The 23,915-nt window shown below is 41.7% G+C and overlaps 1 protein-coding gene across 9 annotated transcripts; it reads right to left on the bottom strand.

The window, feature by feature from the left end:
- Nucleotides 1-14: 14 nt before the first annotated feature.
- On the bottom strand, nt 15-21,237 carry LOC139912991 (uncharacterized). Of its 9 annotated transcripts, none has more exons than XM_078284796.1 (31): nt 21,149-21,237; nt 19,741-19,788; nt 19,325-19,360; nt 18,535-18,597; nt 18,417-18,449; nt 17,677-17,751; nt 17,431-17,523; nt 17,297-17,326; nt 16,965-17,009; nt 15,935-15,985; nt 11,417-11,470; nt 11,101-11,142; nt 10,884-10,928; nt 10,102-10,143; nt 9,885-9,929; nt 9,647-9,679; nt 7,581-7,643; nt 7,417-7,464; nt 7,244-7,300; nt 6,159-6,212; nt 5,739-5,774; nt 5,479-5,526; nt 5,321-5,380; nt 4,909-4,956; nt 3,009-3,050; nt 2,775-2,834; nt 2,086-2,160; nt 1,810-1,842; nt 1,463-1,504; nt 809-865; nt 15-429 (listed from the first exon to the last, which is right to left on the bottom strand). In XM_078284796.1, the coding sequence occupies exons 1-31, from the start codon at nt 21,213-21,215 to the stop codon at nt 425-427; spliced, it is 1,530 nt and encodes a 509-aa protein (XP_078140922.1). In that variant the 5' UTR covers nt 21,216-21,237; the 3' UTR covers nt 15-424. The 9 variants fall into 9 exon arrangements, with proteins under 9 accessions (XP_078140922.1, XP_078140924.1, XP_078140923.1 ...); XM_078284798.1 differs by having other exon boundaries at nt 809-862; XM_078284797.1 differs by having other exon boundaries at nt 5,479-5,523.
- Nucleotides 21,238-23,915: the final 2,678 nt, after the last annotated feature.

The raw sequence follows: 23,915 nt of genomic DNA, 5'->3' as shown, positions 1-23,915 counted from the left end.
CGTTTTGACTCAGAAACTTTATTTGACAGATAATTTATTTGCTTCAAACTGTTTATTACCCATTTTAATATTTATTTTTAAACATAGAGACAATTTTCTTGCACTTTATATCTACTTTACATTCATCATTCATTTTTCAACATTGGCAGAATGAGGAGACTGGCAGGTTTTGGCAGGTTGTGGATCAACATGACAGACACACACGGGTAACAAATCTCCACTAACAGACAGGAAACACACAAAGACACAAGACAAGGACCTTGAAAAATAAAAAGACAAAACAAAACATAACACAACCGGACAAAAATGGAGTGAAAACACCAAAACAAAAACAAAAAAAAAAAGAAGCTTTAAAAACACATTGCAATGAACACATTATGGAAATAGAAAATGGATCCACTTGAGGAAGTCCAGGTCAGTTGAATTAGCCTGGTTAAAGGCAGACAGAGGAAAAATAATGAGACAATGGTAGCACAATCACAATGCACTACAAAAAATGTCCATCTTAACAAGTCAGTCAGTCTCATAAAATTATATTTCTCTTAAAACAAGTGCAAGTTTCTTCCGATGGGAAGGGTGAGATAAGTTCAGCTGTATCAAGAAAATGACTCTTGATTCAAGGAAATTCTTAAAACAAGTAGATTTGCTTTGGAAACAAGGGAAGTTACACTAAACCCCACTGGCAGAATTTGTCACTTGTTTAATGAAAAACCAGATTTTAAGACCCAATACTATATTATATGAGTCTCTTTTACAGCGTACATCATGGAGCGATTCATGCACCAGTGGTAAACCCTCGTCCTCTCACCTTTGTATCCATTTCCAAGGAGGCCGTTCACTCCGCCGTATTTGCCACCCTGCCCTGCTGTGACAGGATCAACCCAGTTAGGCATTACAAATATGCTCAGGGAGGAACAGCAGCAGTAAACTAATGAGGTCAGAAGGTTGGATGTTGACTTTTATTTCAAGATATACAGTCAGTTAACACTCTATCCACACCGACACTATCCTGTCGTTTGCTGCACATTTTGTTGAGTGACAAATGATCCAAAATGCATTCTAAGTAAAAGTCCATGGTCTGAAAGTGTAAAAGGAAATTTTGTGAGCAAATGTAAGCGACACATAGATTATTTTCCAAAAATAGATTCACCTCCTTTGTTTTACTGAGGATAAAAGTTACAAAACTAGGACTAACTTTGATAGATGGCAGCGGGGATAAAACAGAACTTTGGCCAGATCACATACAAAATCAACAAAACAAATAGATTTTAAAGTCATTTTGTAGCACAGCAAAATGTCCAAAAAGTGTGTGTGTGTGTGTGTGTGTGTATATGGGTGTGTACAGCACACTACACACCTTATTGTAAATGTTGTGCAACGTGACTGATAGGCCACCAGAAAGAGAGAAGCGGGTGAAAGTGGGACATGAATGGAGGAAGTCTCCAGGAAGCTTATTGCTTACCGGCATAGGCCTCTTGACCCGCGCCTAGCTGTCCAGCGTAGCCTTGGCAGCCACATAAAAGCAGAGTTACATTATAAAACAGGGCAGGAAGGAAGTCAGATACACACAAGACCATTATGCAAGACACACACACACTTGCACCACACACACATAGAGTAATTCCTCATGCTATTAACCTCCAATGTGCATTGCAATGTGATGTACTGGTGTTACAAAAGACAGTTGGAGGCTTATGCGTGGTATGCAGGGATTCTTACGTGTGTGTGCGTGTGTGGGTGTGTGTGTGTGTGTGTGTGTGTGTGTGTGTGTGTGTGTGTGTGTGTGTGTGTGACTGCATGAGGGATCACCTGTTTGCTGAGCTCCATATCCTGCTCCACCTCCTGAAATGACACACGCCATGTAAACACATGCACACTTGGGACATATGAGGACATATACACAATGACAGGTACCATTTTTGCAATTAGGTTTCCCATCAGTCTCCAGTGCATAAGCTTGGGAACCCAGAGAGACGGCCAGGTTTTAACAGGCCCAAAGAGACAAGTCACGGTTAGAGAGCCGTTTCCGTCACATGCAAGCTTTTCACACCTCTCTCACACACACGCACGCTCACTCATTCTCACCGTATTTGTTGGCGGTTTTGTCAGCATCGGCCCCCAGGCTGAGGTGCTGAGCGCCGTACGGGTAGCCGCCATCGCCTGAGAGAAGGATAAATGGTACATTTGAGTTTAACCACGTCAAACTATTTCTATATCGGTTATAGCTTGTAATCGGTGGTGTGGCGGTGAAGAAAAAAGAGGGTAAACTACTCTTCAGAAAGCAAACCACCACCAATATCAAGAAAAAATCAATTACATTGTCAGAAAGTCATTCATTTCTTCATTCATTTCATTTTTAATGGGAGTTTTTCCTTGTTCTCATTGAGGGTGTAAGGTTGGAGGCTGTAGTTTTCATTTATTGTTTCATAATCTGGGCGTTGTGAAGCCTTTTCAGACCGTAACAGTGATTAAGGGCCTGACTTGACGCCCCTTTAAAATCCTATCTTCATATAACTTGGGTCATAAATATTGGGTCATAAACATTGGTTTGATATGACTTATTATGATGTGTACTGTGTATATAAATGTGGGCTGAAACAAGTGGGTAAACCACTAATTCTGCAAATAAAAAACTGGGTTTTGCGGACTTACTCTTCTCTACATCCTTGATTGTAATCCAGATCACAAACGCATGTTATCATGCAGAGACACACAGGCACGCACATGAACTGCACATGCACACACACACACAGATGCACACACACAGCTCTTACCATCCAGTCCAGTAGGAATCACTGGAGCGCCAGCATAAGGAAGCTGACCAGCTCCTCCACCTGTAGGAAAAGTCACACGGTTAGATTGACTCATCTCCCTCCTCTCTGCTCTTTCACCTCCATGTGCGATCATACTAGTTTCAGCGTCTGACTCATGGATGAAAAACCACGCAGACAGAAGCCTGACTAAGTGTGTGACAGAAAAGTGAGGCCATGTGTGTCAGCACTGCTCACCGAATTTACCGCCGGTTGAGTCCATTCCTGCACCGAGCGCTCCTGAAACAAGACATGAGGCGCTTCAGCCTTCAGTGATCAAGAACAAATGTGTTTAGACAAAGCTCTCCTCCCTGAATTGGAGGCATAGACCCATGTTCTCTGGCCATGTGTTCACCACTGTCTGTGTGTCTGTTTATTAGCAAGATATCTCAAAAACTTACGGATTTAAAAAATATATATATATATATTGAAATTTGGTGGGAAGATTTAGATTTGATTAGACAGATTTGATTAGATGTTAGTGATGATCCGAATCTGGGATTTCCGCCACTAGACGTTTTTCATTTTTAGCCGCAACTGTTATGCTGCAGTCATGTGCTGTTTTATCGGAAAATCAAACCCGGGGCACAAATGATAAGCAAACTGTTACGGAGGCTGCAGCTTTGCAAGTTGGAGAGTTGTTGAGCGTTGGCAGTGATTTGGGCTGTTCCTTCTAGTTCGCTCATGCTATGTTTATCCATCGGTTCACTTCTCAATTGTCAACTGCATTTCACACCTGTCTGTTTTCAGTTCTGTTCTCCCGTCTCTTTCTACTCTCTGTATTTCCCCTCTGTCTCTCTCTGTCTCGTCTGGTTTATCCCACGGAGCTTCTCAAACTTTTTCATATCAGTAACCACCAAATTATGCATCTGGCCAGGAACCCCCATTTGAGAAGATTCAGCCTACAAACCATGATAATTTTGCTGTTTTTAAAATTGATTTGACAATTAACAGATGAGGCGATAATAGCAAAGAAAGTGAAACCTATGACGCCTGTACTGTTCTCTCAATACATCAAATTCCAGTAAAATGAAACTATTCGTTTATTTTCCTGACGACCTCCCAGGGATTCCCAGACCTCATGTTGAGAACCGCCACTCCAGCCCATGTATGTATTTACCCAGGCCAGAGTCAGTTCCCAGGCCCATGGCCCCAGCAAACCCGCCCGACTTCCCATCAGCCCCCTGCCCCGCCGGGACGACCGGCCGGGCCTGCGCCCCGTAGGCCAGAGCGCCACCAGGACCAGAGCCAGCGCCCCCTACAGACACATACAGGATACTGCATGAAGGAGGATGGAGGGTTACACAGGGAGGAGTCAGGAAGAGGTTAGACAACAACAGAGACGGTTAGATGAGTTGGGGCAAGCAGATGGAAGACTTGATACCTTGTCAGAAATGCTTTCATATTTCTGGCCATGATATAACCCCAAAATCAGCAATTCTCTGTTATCTGTTTCTGTTCGGTGACGACGGGAGAATTGCGTTTTTTTCTCTCTCCATTCAGGTCTCAAAATCACACTTCTAGCACATAAACAAACGCGGACAAAACAGATTCTGACAATATATTAAAAAAACTAGTCGTGTTGCTGAATTGTTTTTAAGTGAATCGCTTTCTTTATGTTTGAATATGAAGATACCATGACACATACCGGGTGCTAGTGGGAGGACAATCACCTCCTCTAATAGTTTTAGAAGTGGTGACAAATTAAAGCCGCAGTGGTGAGGAAGAAGCACGTCACTTAAACACACACAGCTCAGCTGTGTTTTGGTCTTGCAGTTTACTAGAATTGAATTCATAGACAAAGAATCGTAGTGAAATGTGAGCGTCCTGAAACCTATATGAAGCCTATATGTGATATGACTGGACTAGCTGTGTATGAGGTGTCACCAGAAACAAGTGTGTGTTAAACGGTGAGGGGGGGGAAGGGATGCTTCATCACCCCTCACACATAACAAACATAAAGATGAGTAGTTCCTTCCATGCACACAACCTTTTTACACATATTATATTTCCCCTGCGCTGGTTTATTCACTACAGCGTCTGGCAGAGCAACATGTGGCTGTCCCCCCTAATGCTGCTCCATGCTTGACTCTCTTACCATACGCCCCCTGGCCCTGTCCAGCGTAGCTCCCTGCTGCACCGAGGCCTGGAAAAATCAGACCAACATAAACCTACGGGTCAGACAGTGTTGATCTATCAACCGATCCACAGGAAACACCCAATGAAACAGCGTAAAACACCCAAAAACACCCACGGAAACAGCGTGAAAAGAAGCTGCAGGAGGAGGAGATCAGAAAACCAGCAGATAGGACGAGTCAGCCTCTATAAATCAGAGACAATAGCTACACCCAGTGGATAAACTAACACACTGGACGTGTTCGGCAGTGGAAATGTATTTTTCTGTCGGCCTCTCTTTGTTTAGCCGTCACATGTCAAAGGTTAAGCAGCTATAGATTGGTGTTATGACCTGTTATGGGTTTCAGAAGGTTATAACTCGGCAGAATCGTTACCTTCGCTCCTCACTGCTTTGCTCCCAGCAGCATCAGCTAACTCTGCAGGGTAACCAAGCCCTGAAACATAACTCTAATTAGCATTATAATTATGTATGTAAGTGAGGTGAGTTTGTTAGTAGACTGAGCTTGCCTTGGGTTTTTTAGACAGCACTCACCAGCTCCATAACCGTTGGTACCGGCGCCGTAACCATTCCCATAACCTGCTGAGAGGAGAGGCGCATGTTCAAATATTTCATCGATAATTACATTTCAAAACGAACATCAGAGCTCGACGCAACACAAGACTTCTCCACTCCAGCGGGTCAGCGCTGCGTTTGAGATTTCTGTTTGTACCTAGAGATAAGGAAATATTTAGAAGAGAGGGGACGGGATGCATGCACGCAGGCGGACGGTCGTCATGCCGACACCCAAATACCTGCAGACATAAGTGCTTTTGCAGCTGCGTCGCCACCTGCAGTGAGAACAGAGAAGAAGAAGTCACTCCCTGCTGGTGGGGAAACAAAGGATCAGCCTGTCTTAATTGAAGATGATTCCTCCTGTCAGTGACAACCTTGATGCAGATTGCCTCTGACATCAAACAGCATTGAGTATTGAGGGCCGCTAATCCCCGGTGAGTCCATTCATATCTACACCGGCTCATGTTTCAAGGTTAAGGTTTTGCTTCTGTCCTTCCTTCTCTTAAGTGCTTGTTGACTGCCTTGCTTCTATTTAAAGGTTCCTCTACTTTAGGATATCGGTTTACTTGCACTGTGCACAGTTTGATCATCTGCTTTAAGTGTCAACAGTCCCAATAGAATGTGAGTTTCTCTTCATGTTCTGATGAATGGCCGCTTACCGAAGCCATTTCCCGCCCCGGCGCCTGCGTATCCTGCTGCTCCGTCACCGTAGCCTGTGATAACACCAATTCAAAACATGGGGCACACACCCAACTTTTGTATTTGTTTACAAAGAGAAAAGTTTTCCAGGAACAAATATGAAACATGCTAGGGTGTAAAAGTACAATGAGAGGCTGATTTCCATGCATTGGCTTCCGTACCGACAAAGCAAGAGAGAGAGATTTACAGGAAGAAAGAGATTTATGGAATAAATTGTTGTTGCATCCAACTTTTGAAGAATACTATATCAGTTATTCACCAGTTTAAGGAAAGGAAGATATGAAAGCGCTCCCTCCAGTGAGCTCAAAAACAAATTCTGTCATTTTTTCAAGCAAGCCTTGCAAGCAAATTAATTAGTTTACAATGCAAAGTAGGAGTAACATCTGATTCCTGCCCACTGAAACAGGAGCAGCAGTGACTCTCGCCTTGAATCTCCTTCTGCACTTTAGAGCTCGTTTTATTTCAGTGTATCTGGAGGAGAAAACCCTGCGTGTTTTCAGATGAGCTTATAAATTTGAATGGGGTCATGAGGTCAGTGGAGGAGGCCTTTAAAGTGATGTTGAACTAATAGGCGGAAAAAAGTGAGAGACTCATATATTGACAGAATCTGCTTTGTCAAAGTCCTGTCTCCCACTTTTTTTCGCCTATTTACAATTATTGATAAACGTATTATTTTCTTTGTTTCCTTTGACCAGATTTCGGTGTTACACTTGCTCAAACTGAAAGGTTTAATAGCATAAAGAAAGCGATTCACTTGAAAACAATTCAACAGAATGACTAGTTTTTTTATATATTGTCAGAATCTGCTTTGTTCACATTCGTTTATGTGCTAGAAGTGTGATTTTGAGACCTGTTTTGCAATACAATGGCCATACAATGCTGATTTTAGGGTTATATCACGGCCAGGAAGCTACACAACCCAAGGTACCACCAAAGTTCAACATCACTTTTAAGCAAGAGTGGGAGCAGAGGGTAAAGGAGAAAAGGTTGATAAAAGGATAAGGGTAGACCGAGGGACTGGGAGAGAATTATTTAAGAGCCTCACCAGCTAACTTTCCTGCAACACCTTGGGGATAAACACCCTGTCCGAGACCAGCAGCAGCTGAGATTTTTTTAAGGTTTTTTCAAAAAAAAGAGAGAGTGAGTCAGGGGGGAAATGAGAGTGTAAAGCTTTCAATAACAACAAAAGAAAAAAGGAAGGAAAATGCGAATGCTCACCTCCGTGTTTTCCCGCTGCACCACCCAGGTATCCTCCCTGTCCCAAACCTGTGGGCGGGGCATGGCAGTATTTTACGACAGGCTGCGTAAATCTACATCAACGTCCCACTCAGCTAACACGGACTGTTAGTTTTTATGTGCTATCTGTCAGTGTCCAACATTACCTGCTCCATAGCCCCCAGCGCCCAGGCTTGCTCCAAGGTAGTTTCCTGCTCCGCCAATATAGCCTGTGAAATAAGTCAGCACAACCTCAGCATAATCACCTGTGATTGGCTGTGAGCCCGAGGGACACACTCCCTGGATTTATCACATAACACTGGTACGGACCGGTACGGAGAGAAAACATGGGCACCCATCACCCAATACTGCTCCTGGCTCAGAGCCTGAGCAGATACAACAGGAACAAACCCGGCTTTAGTAGGAAGACAAAAGTGAGAATCGGGTTTAAATCGAGTCACGCTTCACCCTCGCTGTCAGTCAGCAGTCAAACACAGAGTCAAAAGTACGTTCTTAGGATATGAAACTAAATCACTGAAGCACCGAGACTGACACATGATTGACATGGGGCATAATTTCCCACTTCATGCAGTCTCCATAGACACAAAGTGGTTGCTGTAGACAAAGAGTGTTTGACACGTGCAGATTAAAGGGGAACAAAGAGACATGCCACCGATTTTTATATATTCACCCGTTATGGATGCTTTAGTGCCCTTTCCTTTGGGCGGATCGATTCCTAAAAACCACAAGGCCAGATTCTAAACCTCCAGACGGGTAACTATTGAACAGTGTGTGGCTACCTGAAACACGCTCCATACGTGACGAGTCAAACAGACAAAGAGACACGGAGACACAGAGATAAGTTTGGTGGGTACTCTAGCATCAGCACCACTTCCTGGAAACCACAACAATATTTACTGAATACCAAGAAACCAAACCAGATGTACTTTGGCCTTCTGTACCTATAATATAGCTATACATACTACAGCATTAACCATCTCAAATCAACTCTGGTAACATTAAGATAAAGACACAAACCAACACAGACACGCTGGCAGAAGTTTAAAATTTTCTTTGAATTCTGATCTGGATCTCCATATCCTGAAGACCAGAACAATTGTTAATTATCAGCTGAATCAACCATAAGCATATAAGAGCCACAATAATGCACAACTTAAGGTATTAGGTCCTGGAGGAGGATCCAAGCTTCCTAATGATATAAACATATTTTTTTCTACTCCAAGAATCCAAACATTGGGTTTTATATATATAATGTTATAAATAAGGTTGTGAAGGATATTAGATCTCTACTTCAGATAAAAATATGGAGCAGAAGATGTATGTTTTGTAGGACAAAAGTGTCTCTCAGGATGTGGTTTGGCAGATGAACGGAGGTTTATCTCTGCTTTTAGCAACTGAAGGTTAAATCGCAAGCCAGTACTTGAAAAAACCACCTGTTGTTGTTAACCAGCCAACATTCACATTTAGCCAAAGAAATGTCATGCTCTTTCCAAGTTATCAGCTTTCTCTGCTCACACACGTCCTGTTACCAAATCGCATGCCATTTTGACATAGACACCAAAAAAAAAACAAGGCTTTATGACAAGCGTAATAGCAAGTTGGTAAGTTGAAGCCCCTGAGAGCCCTCCAGTACCTGGATCACAGCCTGGTACCCAACACTGTAAATAACTGCTGGATAATTTGGCCAGATCAAAGATTTGGAGAGTAACACAAGCATGCAAAATGTTTCACAATTCTATCATCAACTTTTGATATAGCAACATGATTTCTGCCGGCAACTGATGCTCATTTGAGTCAAAACAGATGGATTTACCAATAATTTTAGCACCAGAGAGGTTTCCAACTGCTGGAGCTTATCCTGAAGACCAACAACACTGATTGGTAAAACATAACAACATGACCAACCAACACAATACAAATCCTGGGCATTCCCACAGTGTCCAATGAATACATATGCAGATTCAAACTGATAATGTCTGTAACACAGAGCAATGTTTTATTATTTTTTATCACCAGGTCCATTTGGTGCCTCAGTTGCTGGACCAGAACTTAAAGATCACAGCTACTCCTAGACATTTGAACAAATGCATTAGATTTGCACCTGGTTGGTAGACTTTCAGCTTTAACATAAATTGGTATTATTACAGAATACAGTTACATTGGCAGAAATAGGAACATGTAGAAACTGGCTGAGAGACTAGCAGGTGCTTACCATTGCTGTTAGCAGCTGAAGGCCCTGCTGCACCTGGACCACAACATGGAGACCAAGGTTACTCAATACCAATCAATAATCTAACTCATGTGTGAAGACTGTAGATTAGTCAATGGTTTTTCAACATGCTCCCATTATGTTACAGGCATGCCAGAATGCTTTGATCATATGTATTGCTTTTCAGAGTTTTATATGCACCAGCACAGACACAGAGAGAGACATGCAGGTAGCCATTTACCGTTGACCCCTCCTCCATTAGGAGCTCCATTCACTGGACCATATCCTAGAGACCAGAACACTGATTACTGCTCTCATTAACGATCTGTCAGAGGCTTCATCCTCATAATGATTAGGTCTGGATGACTGTTGTGATTCTCCATCCATGCAAAGGTGAAACTACACAAGAGCACCATTCAGCATGCCAAGCACAGCACACATCCAGGCAGAGGCTTTACCGTTTCTAGCACCGCTGGTCACTCCAGCTCCTGGACCATGACCTGGAGACCACAAACACTGCTTATCACAGTGTGTCAAAATATCATGGTGAACACACAGCTGTTTTAAAACTACACTGCCAGTATCTTTAGCTCTACTTATAACAAGAATACTCAGAATGCTCATTTCATATCACGACAGAGACAGAGTGTGGGATACGAACAGGCTAGCAAAGGTTTACCGTTGTCGCTGTTGGCATCGTTGGGACCTCCAGCCTTATTACCATATCCTACAGTCTATATATCCTATATCCTATTACCATACAATAGTAAGTGGCTCAGACTCAATACTATTAACAATATGTCCTTGATCACAGTTTCCAACATCTTCCAAATGCAGGACAAATACAGCATGCCCACCATCAGAGAACACCATTCACAAAATTCAGTCACGTGCATCAGCATACGTCACACAACACTATTTGCTGTGTGATAAATTTAAAGAATAGAGTAGATGCATGGATGTTTACCATTGGTTTTAGCAGCTGAGGGCCCTGCTGCACTTCGTCCATTACATAGGATCCGAGGTTATTCAATACCAATCAATAATGTAACTTATGTGTGACGACTGTGGATTAGTCAATAGTTTTTCAACATGCTCAATCCCATTATGTTACAGTCATGCCAGAGTGTTTTAATCATATGTATCATTTAAAAAGTGTGGTTTAGTTGATTTATAACATCCAAACAGTTTCATATGCACCAGCACAGACACAGAGAGAGACATGCAGGTAGCCGTTTACCGTTGACCCCTCCTCCATTAGGAGCTCCATTCACTGGACCATATCCTAGAGACCAGAACACTGATTACTGCTCTCATTAACGATCTGTCCGAGGCTTCATCCTCATAATGATTAGGTCTGGATGACTGTTGTGATTCTCCATCCATGCAAAGGGGAAACTACACAAGGACACCATTCAGCATGCCAAGCACAGCACACATCCAGGCAGAGGCTTTACCGTTTCTAGCACCGCTGGTCACTCCAGCTCCGTTCGCAAATCCTGGAGACCACAACAGTGATTAGTCAGTGGCTCAGCTGAAAGAGTGCTAACTGCGTCTGTATAAGAAATTTGGACAAAAGCGTCTGCTAAATGGCATAATGTAATGTAATGTAATCTAATGAAATGTGGGAGCCACCATGATGGCAGTTACTCAAAAACTTTATCTCAAACTACATGTGTTCTTGACTCACGTTTAGCATTTATCCCACCTTCCTGCTACACAGTTTAAATTTGACAGATCCAGACATTGAGATGTTGGAAAATGGAGGTTTACCATTGCTATTAGGACCCTGTCCGTAGGGAACACCGCCAGCTCCGGGGACAAATCCTGCAGACCACAACAGTGATTATTAAGGTGTGAAAATGAGCTGTAGTTTCACAAAGTGAGATAATAGAGTGACAAAATGAATGCACATTGGTAATGGCTGTGCTGTGCACAATATAGCAACTATAATCCTTTAAAGGATTACATATTTAAATCTAATCCTAATGTTTCTGGAAATGTTGGATTGAAACATGCAGTGTCATGCAGAAAACATCTGGAGCACATCGACACCCATGTTGTGTTGTCCCAGGTACAACAGATACATGGAAAAGAATACACCAGCAATGTAACACAGTGTTTTGCTTTAAACTGTGACCCAGGCTCTAATAAGATAAACCTAGGATTGTTTTATGAGTAGAAGCTGAAATTAGTATGTGGATTGATGTGCTGATGGATGACATGATCCATGGCACAGCAGCATGTACTCGATAACCACAGAAATGCTTGATAGATCCCAAGACACAGACGGATGTAGAGACAAATACACAAAAAGCTAAACACAAGGCTAACGACAGACAGGAATGCAGCTGGACATTTTACCATTGCTTTTAACATCTCGATCAATGGGGGATCCTGCTCCATCACTACTTCCTAAATGTCACCCACATGCAGTCAGATACTGTACTTTAATCAGATAATCAGCTGATTATATACTGTATATAAAAAACATAAAAGTCATTAAACCTATACATATCAATCCATACAAATAAGCAAGTTAACCAAATTAAACATTGCAGGATCATAGATCCAAGCAATGTCAGTATTTTTGGGTTACAGAGTTAAGACAGGTGCCGTCACGCAGAGGATCAACTTCCATAAAACTGGGACTTATTAGTTAGAAGCTCTATAAAAGCAAGACAGAAAACAAATAGATACCTCAGAGGTGTCTCGTGAAAACACTGATTTGTATGTGCTGCATACAAAGAGAGGTCACTTTGCAAAGACATTGAGGAAGACAAATTAAGAGGCAAACAAAAATGATCTTCATCCCAATTGTAAACAGACAGTGGGATAACAGATGGAGAGTGAAAGTAATGAGACAAATATAAGTCTCCAGAGTGGACTATGGAATGAGACAACACATCTCTCCCCAAACATGACAATCGTGAAATAAACAAAGACCTTCAGATGGGAAAGAAAAGTCAAAACTTTACCCTTATTTGCTGCCTGGGTATTCTTCCCATTCTGCATTAGGAGGCCGAGACTTTGTGACCCTGTGACATCAGGTTCAGCATGGGAAAGGCTTCTTGCTTCCGGTCCATAAGGAACGTAGCCTTTAGATGGCTGTCCTCCTGCTGAGAAAGTGCCTAAACTCTTGGTTCCCTTTCCATCTGGTGTCACTGGTCCATAACTTTCGACGCCCTGTGGTTGAAGAGTTGCGTGACCGAGACTGCGGCTTTCTTGACCAACAGGCACCTGAGGCCCAAGGCTTCTCAGCCCATGTGTCTCTGCAGCCACAGGCCGAAGGTCTCTGACTCCCTGCACATCTGATACAGCAGATAAATAGTTTCTGGTTCCCTGACTGTGTGAAAGAGAGAATCCGTAGCTTCTGGCACCTTGAGGCAGTCGATAGTTTTTGTGTCCCTGTACTTGTGGTGTCGCAAGACGTTTGCTCTCCTTACCAGCAGCTACCTGAGGCCCTAAACTTTGAGCCCTCTGTGCTTCTGAAGCCAAAAACCCAAGGTATTTCATATCGGTTCCATCTGACACATCACTGGCATGTCCATAGTTTTGGGCTCCCTGATTCTGTTGAACAGATGATCCATAGCCTCTGGAACCCTGTACTTGAGTAGAGGCAGGACCCAGACTTCTGCTGTTGTCTTCACCAACAGGCATCTGCGGTCTCAGACTTACAGCTCCTTGTGTGGCTCCATAGCTTGCGGCTCCCGTACTTCGCGAGACAGCAGGAGCGTAATTTTCTCCTCCCTGTGCTGCTGAAACAGCGAGACCAAGACTCTTGCTCTGTTTATCAACAGGTATCGTGGGTCCAAGACTTGTTGCCCCCTGTGACCTAACCACTGGATCAAGACTTTTGACCTGTATTCCAGAAGAAGGTACACCCATCACTCCAGGCATTACAGGTCCGAGAGTTTTGACTCCTCTTCCAGCAGGAGTACCGAGCGCTCTGCTTTTCACTCCGTTTAGATCCTGAACACCTTGGCCCAGAGTGGCCCTCGCAGATCCACCCAAATCTGCTGCAGACACACCTGGCAGAGAAATATCATCATGCATTCATCATGACTTCTAGATGGCCCAGAGATACCAGTGCTTCTATGTAGATCAACAACACACTCAACAAAATATTTAGTGTTCTGTATCTACATATAATCAAAGAAAAGTCACTGATGTGGATGTGTGTATCAGAGCATTCAATGCAATATAACACATCATCCAACAGACAATTAACAACACTAAAAGCCAAGTACATCAACATGCAACACTGATGAGACAGAATCCATTATGGCCTGAAATTAGCCCTGTTTTAAAGGGCAGAATCATCACCATAATTACAGAGACAACAACAAAAGAGACAACACACAACTAAAGCCACTAAAGTCACAGACAGAGAGAGTCACAACAGACGGACCCACACAAAAAGTACTTCTCAAAAAGTACTTCTCATGTAGGAGCACTGACATGAGCAAACTCCACATGTAAAAAACACACTGAAACAAAATGATGCCATCACAAATTCTTGAAAATGGCATGCGTTAATAAAATATATCAACGTTACAGCGCACAGGACAAAGACACCACCCAACTCGGTCAGCATCAGTGTGTCGCAAAGCCAACTGATGGACAATGACAGACAGAGACACAGACTTCACAAGCAAAAATGAGGTCAGGAGACCCTCCGTGAAACATTGATAAAACATATTTATAGTTACCTACAATATGTAATGGCCACAGCATGTACTTGCAATTATCAGTAAAACTGACGAATTCCATTAAATGCTGTGGAAGTATGGAAAAAGGTGTACAATAAAGATGTTTTACCCGCTTTTAATGGTTTAGTGCCCTGTCCACTGGGTCCTCTAGCTCCACCACCATATCCTGGAGACCACAATGATTATTCATAATTGAAGATAAAAGGTAACTGGAGCGCTTTGGGCATTCAAAAGCCTCGGGTGCTCTTGGATAGGGGTAAAGTACTTTAGTGAAAAAAATGAGTGCTTTGTCTGGGATCAATTTCACATTTTTTCATTGGTTGTTCATAAGGTTTGCTAAAACTAACAAATAAATACTGGAATCTCTGTCTTAAATGATATATCACTGCAGATAACGAGTTGCTTAGTTGATTCAAACAACTAGAATAGCTCAATCAACATTCGGACACATGTAATCATAATTATGGCCCAAAATGAAAGCAGGACATCATACACAACACACAATAACTGAAGGCACTGTCTTAAAAATGTAAAGGATAATAAATGTATTCATAAAGTGTTTCACCCAGCTACTCATCTGCTTACCAACATCTTAAGTCCCATTGCCCACTACACACAAAAATCCAACATAGAATTCACAACATCTGAATTCACACATCATTTATATTGGTTATGTGACATGAAGCATGCATCGGATGCACTGTAACACATCCCACTGTCACCCAGACACTGAGACAGAGGACACAGACAGGACAGGGATGCAGAGGTTTGGGTTCAAAAACCTACACTGCAAAAAAAATATCCATTTGAACAGCTCAGTTAGTCTTATATTGATTAGTCTTAAACTCTTGGTTTCCTTAAAAAAAAGTGAAATCTGACAATGGGGTGAGATGATTCCACTTTTTTCCAATGCAGGTTTACCTGTTATGAGAATTTTTTTTAACACAAGTAACGATGTCTTGAAATATGGTGGATCGCTAGTATCAAGATAATGTCACTTGATTCAAGAAGATTCTTAAACCAAGATGAATTGCAAGATTTCACTTAGAAACAAGTGGAATTAACTTGCTTCATCGGCAGAGGAATAAAGTTTTAAGACTCAATAAACTAAATGACTTGCTCAGATGGATGTTTTTTTTTTTTTTGCAGTGAGCCCAGTAGTAGCCCCATCGGCTCTGGCACCAAACCCTGCAGACAACAACACTGATTACTCAACACACATTAACACACTGATTTACTCAGATGTTCTCAGACTCAAGCCATGGTAATAAGGTTTGGGGAACTCATGCCGCATGCAGTGCAGATGAGACAATGATCCACAAACACACCCACACATAAGCATGTGTACACACTCCTGTACACACAAACATAAAACAGACGAGATAGGGGAGGGCAGCCGGTGATAACACTTGATAGACGTGATTTCATGCAAACAGACCAACATGAACTCGACATCAGCGAATCACAAGACACCGATCTCACAGAGATTACAGACACATCCGACACAGAGCCAAGACAAAGATGCAGGCAGACTAACAGACATGGACACCAAGCAGGGTTGCTGAGGTGAAGGTTTTACCGGGTTTTGGTCCCTTAGCCCCCTGTCCAGTGGGATAGCCAGCTCCAACTCCTAGTGATGGCAGATAAGGGGACTGTCACTGAAATCCTCCAACATACTGACTGGCAGAGAGACCCGGGTCAAAGCCCTATAGGCAGTTTATACAAAGATTGGCATCCTGAAGCTGAAGGACATGGCTAGATGACAAGCTGCCAGTTCAGTGGAATAAGACATATGGTTATATCCAGTGGTGGAAAACGCACTCAAATCCTTTACTTAAGTAAAAGTAGCAATACCATAATGGAAAAATGCTTCATTAAAAGTAAAAGTTCTGCATTCAAAAGTATACTTAAGTAAAAGTATATAAGTATTAGCAGTAAATTGTACTTCAGTATCAACAGTAAAAGTACTCAATCTGAAGAACACTCCGAAGGTTTCAGAGTGTTAAATTATTGATGCATTAACCTGTAAGAAGTATTTTAATATTGTAGGTAGTCCAGGTGGTCTAACTACTCTCTATACTGTTGGGTAGTTTAAACCCAACATATTTGCAACATTTTATGACCTTATCGGATGTTTTGCATGTAAAACTTTATTCTGCAAAGTAACTACATCCGTCAGATAAATGTAGTGGAGTACAAAGTACAATATTACTATTATTATTATTAAAATGTATTATTAGTAAAAGTATAAAGGCTCACAAAATGGAAATACTCAAGTGCCAGTACCTGAAAATTGTACTTAAATGTAAAATGTACTTAATTATTTTCTAGCTCTGGTTATATCAGATAAAGTAGTCTGGAATGGAAAGACTTGTTGATCAAGGTTGTGCAACACAACTCAGCTTCCTGGTTGGTTAAGACGATCTCAGCATCACATTATCTTTTGTGGAACGCATGAAACCAAACTCACAGCAGTGTCTGACTATGACTGACAGTGTGTCCGATGAGTTCGAGAGATAAGGGAGAGGAGAAATTACTCTCCTGCATACAAATACAGGCTGAATAGGAGGAGGAGGGAGGCCTGAGGTAAGATGTGATTGATCACGTACCTGGTCGGGCTCCAGGATAGCCAACTCCGGCTAAAGCTCCATATCCTATAAAGAAGATGAGAGGCAAGGTCAGGGGATGTCTTTAAATCAGACTAGCACTACGATTACATCACTGCCTGGGCTTTTTTCTCTATTGCAAGGCCACGTAATTTATTTGTTGAGAAGCAATCTGCTCCATATATCATGTTTACAGACAATGACAGAGTGCAACTTAGCTGAGATTAATCTAACAAATAAGCAGAGGGCTTGAAGAGGAGTGTAATTCATTGTGTGTACTCTCATTTGTGTAAACAATATAAGAAAATCCTGGAACAGACCAGACAATCACTCACCTGGCTGAACGCCAAAGCCACCGCCATAGACTGAGAAGTCACAAAAATACAGAGTTGATTTTCTTTTAGATAGATTTCTACATATTTTATATAATAAATGGTAGATGATCTTCTCTTTTAAATGTCTAGCTTACCTCCACCACGCTTTACTCCATGGTTCAAGCCCAGTCCCAGTCCATTAAGTCCAGTTCCCAGTCCCATTCCCATTCCTGTGCCAAGACTGGCACCTGCAATCAGAATAAAGGAGAATGAATATTTGATATTTTACTTTAAGATATTTCCTCATCCAGATGGTGCTAATCAGTACAATAAAAGTTGAGGAAAGTTAGTCAGAAACAAGTTGTAAGAAGTGAGTTTGATAAGTGATTAAAATGACGAACCATAGCCTGCCTGGGCTCCATATCCCCCATGCTTCAGGCCTGCTCTGCCTGCTGCTCCTAGACCTCTGTAACCCCCTTTGAAACAGATGAGAGGAACTCATTTCACAATGTTATTGAACAGCAGAGCCTGCATACAAGTATCATCATTCACAATTTAGATACGCAGATCATTTCTTGGAGGCAGAGCTGCTCAGGAGGCAGAAATAATTCCATTGGTTGAGATAAACCTGGATGGCACCAAAGAACTAATTTCTTTAGTTCTTTGGTGCCATAACATTAGACTGAAGCCCAGTGGCAAAGTCAAGGGGTATGAGAGGATGTGGTCAATATTATGAAACCTAGCGCTCTTGCTACTAACTGAAAAATGCAATCGAGCCATATAAGTTATCTCGGTTAGCTAGTTAGCCTAGCTGACCATCCAAGTTCAAACTAGCCATACTAGCCTCTAGCTATCTAGGTTAGCTAGTTAGTTAGCTGCTGACCTTCCAGCATCATGAATGCCATGGTCATGAATGAATGAATAAAGAAGTCATTGGCATTTATATTTTATTCATATTTTGACCAGAGTTCCTTCTTTGTCACTCAAGTTTGCAAGTTGGCTAACCTGCACTCCAAAAAACTGGTTCTTTGGCTCCGCCCACTGAGGTTTAATTCAACTTTCTCTCTCCAGAGCAACAAATGTTTGCACAATTAAACTGCAATCTGCTTTAGATATATAGATTTGTTCTCACACAACTTACCTACACCAAGCTGAGCCCCCGGATAACGTCCAACTGAGATTTAAAAAATGAAAAGACAACAACATGACTTAACCTTGAAAGTAATCATCATTGTGCATGTAGAGAGTAACGAACGTACCTCCAACCTTCCCGGCCTTCGTTCCATAGCCTCGGCTCCCCAGCGCTCCCAGGGCTCCTACACCTGAGAAGAAATCACAGGCAATGTTACAGATTTTATTACGCCATGTGATGTTCATCAGAGACAGTAAGTCTAAAACGCAAGCATGTATGGATGGATCCTACCTCCATTTGTAAATGCTAACAATGTACATTTGCACATCTGGTCTCATGTCTGTCTATATGTCCATCTGTATATTTTACAAGGTCTGACATCGCACATCTGCAGCTCTGCACTCTCTGGACATATTTATGTTACCATATGTTACCATATGTCCTGAATACATCTTTGTAGGCTATATGAGCTGGTATATATTTCTGGATAAATCCATGCATGCTAGTTCTGTATGTAGCCTACATAACATGTAGACTCTTTTCTGTAAATCCATATCTGTAGTTTTACAAGATGATAGCTAACAATTTACATAAATTTAATGTGTAAGCTAATGTGAACACCTTACAATGCCTATTTGCACATCTGGACACATTTCTGTTTATTTGTTCTCCCATCTGTACACCTGATAATGTGAATAGCTAACGATGCACATTTGCACATCCACTTTAACCTGTAAATCAGTCAGTGAAGATGATCACTGAAGTTTTATCTAATTTAATCCAATATTTGGATGACATGAATTGATTAAATTGACATGATTCTTAAGTTTTTTTCCAGGTGAATGTAAAAATGTGTCAAGTTAACCTTTAGACATTAGCTAAGCATTCGGTTTCATGGTAAGCAGAGAATCACTGACCTCCAGGTTTTACTCCTCCAATTCCAAGGCTAACACCTGAGGAAAAATGGAAAAAGAAGTGTAGAAACATACAGACACAGACATGGACAGGATGAGGACAACACAAACTTCAAATCTTAACCTAAAAAATAAGGCAAAGGGTATAGAGGAGGTAGCTAATAATATGAAGCCTAGTGCTGTTGCTACTAACTGAAAAAATGCAATCAAGCCATACCAAGTTATTTAGGTTAGCTAGCTGCTGACCTTCCAACGTCATGAATGTGAATGGTAATGGTAATGAATGAATGAAAAAAGAAGTCATTGCATTTTGACCAGAGTTCCTTCTTTGCCATTCAATTTTGCAAGTTAGCTAACACACACACACACACACACACACACACACACACACACACACACTGTGAACAAGTGTTTGTTACCTCTGCTTGGCAGCAGTCTTCCCAAGGCTCCACTCTGAGGTCTAACCCCTGGAAAATTAAAATGAATCAATTTCCACTAATCATATTATAACATATCAACATGAATGTGCCTTAAAATGATGATGAGTTAGACATATTGACCACATGTTGGCACTAACATTGAGGCCTTCACCATTTCCTCTTAGAAAATGTTAATATTCACAAGGTAAGCACTTTACTGTAAGAAACTGACAGAAATGACTTCAAATTGGTGAGTAGCAAAAATCTCACTAATGTTCGATGCATACTCTGTCGTGACTGGGCAGCTGGAGGAGAGAGAAACAGATCTCCATTGATGGAAATGGAGAACAAGACAAAATGGCGAGACAGTGTGGAGGCTGTACAGTCTTTTCTCACGATGGGTCGTCAGATTTTGACTGCCTCTGCCACCTTGCTTTGATTCTAAGACATCAGATCATATAAACAGATACTTGGCGGGATCACTGTCGTTGGAGCAAGTCCATCTCACTAGGCTCAAGGCAACAAGGCCTTTTTTTCCTCGATCTGACATAGGCATTGGATATTTAACACGTAAATGAGAGTGAGTCACTGAAGAAGCTGATCCATCAGAACTTTGACATTGAAACTTATTTTCATTTTGCTTTTGTCTAATTTCTTCGATCAGTTGAATTTGTCACCCAAAATGACATACAACATATCTTGAATTGACTAAGTTAGAATGTGCATTGATTACCAGGAAAAAAATAGACTGTGATATGAGCTACAAACATAACTTACTATACTGTAATTGTCACTAATATGATAAACACAAAATTAACAAATCAATATCAGATATTCATGCAAATGTAGCAAGACTGTACATCAAATATTAGTTTGATCAGGTCAAAGAAGAGAATTTTGTGGCAATATTTTCTTTTCAACCCAATGGTTAGTTTTGTCCCAACAATAAGAAAAATTAAATGCACTCACACAAAGAGGTAAATGATATATAAAATATAAAATTCCATAAAATTATAATAATTTTATGCTAATAATAATTATAAAAAAATATCACAAGAGGCACCGGTCAATAAATCAGACACTTTTTGCAATATGGTCAACATAAACAATCATGATCACAATCTGTACTTTTGGTGCTGAAATAGTGAAAAATAACCAAATCTGTTATAAGAAAGAGTTAAATCTCACAAAATTATGATCTCAAGTTCAACAAAGAAACTGGAAAAAAGTAGAGAGTGATTTCATACAAAACTGCAATCTGCTTTGGTATAGCGTCTGTACCTAAAACACATTTGTTCTGTCTCCTTTCACTTTCCTCTCATCCTACCTATCACATCTCCTTAATCATCATCTCATCTCCCCTTGCCTTTTCTCTGTGTCACACACATAATCCCAATGTTTCTCTTACCGCCTTGCAGAGTGTGCTGAGCCAGCCAGAGGACCAGCGAGGTCTGGAGTAGAGCTCGACCCAGCATGGTGGAGGAGAGCCGGTTCGAAAAACAGAGCGGGACGGGCAGAGAGAGACCGGCTGGACGGACGGACAGACAGGGCTTACAGCACAACTGGACGGCCCTGTTGTGTGAACTCGTCTTTTATATGGTTTTCTCTCTCTCTGATACACTCCCACCAGGCCAGTCCTGCCCTCTGCCCAGCAACTGGGCATCTGTAGAGCCTCGGCAACCACACACACACACACACACACACACACACACACACACACCCTGGTCTGTTTGGGCAAAGGCAGGAGCGGAGGCCCACTTCGGTCCGTTTCCACAGACAGTGCACACACACCAGGGAGCTGATAGGGGAGAGCAGGGTCAGTGTATCAACACTAAAATGTGATGTGTGTGTGTGTGTGTGGAGGGGAGCAGGACGGTTTGAAGATATTATAAGAAAGGGATCGTGGTTGTAGATGGTAAGGAAGGAGCTTTGTGGGAACGGGACAGGGTGTTGGCACGTGTCAAAATGGGATGGAAAAGTCTGTACTCTTTAATGTTGTAAAGAGTACCAAAACATCCTGCTGAAAGTAATGCTGTTCCTTTGCTAAGTAGAAGTAAAATGACTGGTGTACAAAATCTACTCAAGTAAAAGTAAAAAGTCGGCCATGTAAAATGTACTTAAAGTAAAAGTTACTGAAAAAAACAAAAACAGTCATTGTGACGTTTGATCTTTCCCATGCAGTGTCAAAAGAAGAAGAAGACAGAGATTTCAAACAAGGTTCTTAGAACTGGAAATAAAAAACTTTACAAAATGAAGAGTGTTGACACATTAAAGCATGAGGAATGTCTGTATGTTTTGATGGTGGCATGCCAGGCAAGAACAAATCAGCGTCAGTGATTCCTTACACAGGCAAAGATTTTGTTTCCATCGCTTACAACCACAATCAATCACTTTTCCCTACACCTGAAAATTAATTGATCATTTTCGGGCCTGGTATCATCACTCAGTAGCACATCAGCTCATCGTGTTGCACCCAAAAAATGAGGGATTTGTAAGAATCAGGTTGCATTTCAGCTAAAACTACTTTTCAGCAGTGTATTTGTTCCTATACACTGACAAAGCAAATTTGAATCTGTGTGGGCAGGTGATTTATCAGCATCTATCCACGATTTTTTCACTGGGTGATTGATACTGTAGATCATCTGCCTTGTGTCACAGTAGTAAATCTCGGGTAGGAAATGTTTCAAAATGTCTACTGGTTGATGCAGACACACAAAGAGCAGAGAAATATTGAATTCAAATGTCTCTCAGGGAGACTAAGAGCCAGGAAGGAAATTCTTCTCAGTGAAGACGGCGCTGAAGATGCTGCCCAGAGCAAACACCCAGTGAGTCTGTCTGAGGTCTCCACCACTTACTGCACTGTTTATCGAGTGAGGCTCACACACACACACACACACACACACACACACACACACACCAGTTGTTTCACCCAGACTTTTATTCTTGCCAGGGCGGAAAAGCCTCTGAAACAGTATTTTGACCATCACAGGACACTAAAACTCTAATTTGAAACCCAGACTAATGAAATTCTTTTAGGTGGGTTATGGTGGGGGAAACTCTGACACACACACACACACACACTTTACCCCTCTCTTTCTCATTCTCTCATTGTATATCCACATACACACCAACACAAATACACAATCCCTGCTCAAAAATAAACAGGCGCAAAATGAACTGGAGACAGAAAGATGATTTTGATGTGTTATTTTTGCAGAAAATTGAGTTTTCACAGGTGGAGCGAACTCAACCGACTTCCAAACAAACTGTGTCAATACTCGTTAATAACAGAGACCTGTTTTTGCTAAAAAGGGCCTAACATTACACCTCCTTAAACGGGAGAAGAATGAGAACGAGCAAACAGAATGTGTTCAATTCACGTAAATATCCCCGTGAAAAAAAAAAAAAAGCACCGTAAATTGCAGAGTAAATATGACATCATTTTGGCGGAGGTGGGGGTGGGAAGTACCGCCGCCAGGTACTGAACAACTGAGTGAAAAACATGCAAGAATAAATGTTTAATGTGGAAACGTGTGCACCACAGTAGAAATAATCCTCCATGCTGCCGCCTCTATTAAAACACACATTTTAAAGGAGTTTCCATGGTTTTCTACAGAAGGACATTGTAATCGAGCGCCTTCAAAACAGGCTGTCACTCTCTCTCTCTCTTTCTCTCTCTCTCTCTCTCTCTCTCTGTCTCTGTCTCTGTAGAAACCCGGTGTGTTAGTTTTGTCTGTTGAGACTGTGAACACGAAGCATTGGCCCATGGAGCTGTTGGCACCACAAGCTCCAGTGTCTTCTTCATATATAGTGTGGGGGGTCCCAGGGCCGAGATGAGCAACAACCTTTTCTTAACATGATGTTGAAGCTTCTGTCTCAACTGCAGCCGCCACAGCACTCAATGCAAACATTTCATTGGAGAACCACCTATATTTGCTATGGGGTTTTTGTTTTTTTTTAAGTTATTTTTAGCAAACCGAAGTCACACGTGCAGACCACCACATCGTCTTCCACGGTGGTACTGAGCAGAAGACAATAACATAACCCACGTCTGAGTCATGAAGGGGAAGAGTCCTCTCCATCACCCACGATTCACCTCTAAACATTTACTTCTGCGCATGTTTAAGAAAAAGAAAAAAAAAACAGATCCAACCCGTTTGGAGCGTGTTGGATTT

Source organism: Centroberyx gerrardi, chromosome 7, assembly GCF_048128805.1.
Source record: "Centroberyx gerrardi isolate f3 chromosome 7, fCenGer3.hap1.cur.20231027, whole genome shotgun sequence".
NCBI classification, from domain to species: domain Eukaryota; kingdom Metazoa; phylum Chordata; class Actinopteri; order Beryciformes; family Berycidae; genus Centroberyx; species Centroberyx gerrardi.
Note: the sequence above shows the minus strand (reverse complement) of the source record. Positions and strands in the feature narration are given on the sequence as shown.

What these genes read in the sequence shown, in the direction of transcription:
- LOC139912991 (XM_078284796.1), bottom strand. Translation starts at nt 21,215, where the DNA reads ATGCTGGGTCGAGCTCTACTCCAGACCTCGCTGGTCCTCTGGCTGGCT. An exon ending in GACCAGCGGTGCTAGAAACG is followed by an intron (nt 9,930 to 10,101) that starts GTAAAGCCTCTG and finishes TCTGGTCTCTAG; the next exon opens with GATATGGTCCAGTGAATGGA. An exon ending in CTCAACCGGCGGTAAATTCG is followed by an intron (nt 2,835 to 3,008) that starts GTGAGCAGTGCT and finishes CTTTTCCTACAG; the next exon opens with GTGGAGGAGCTGGTCAGCTT.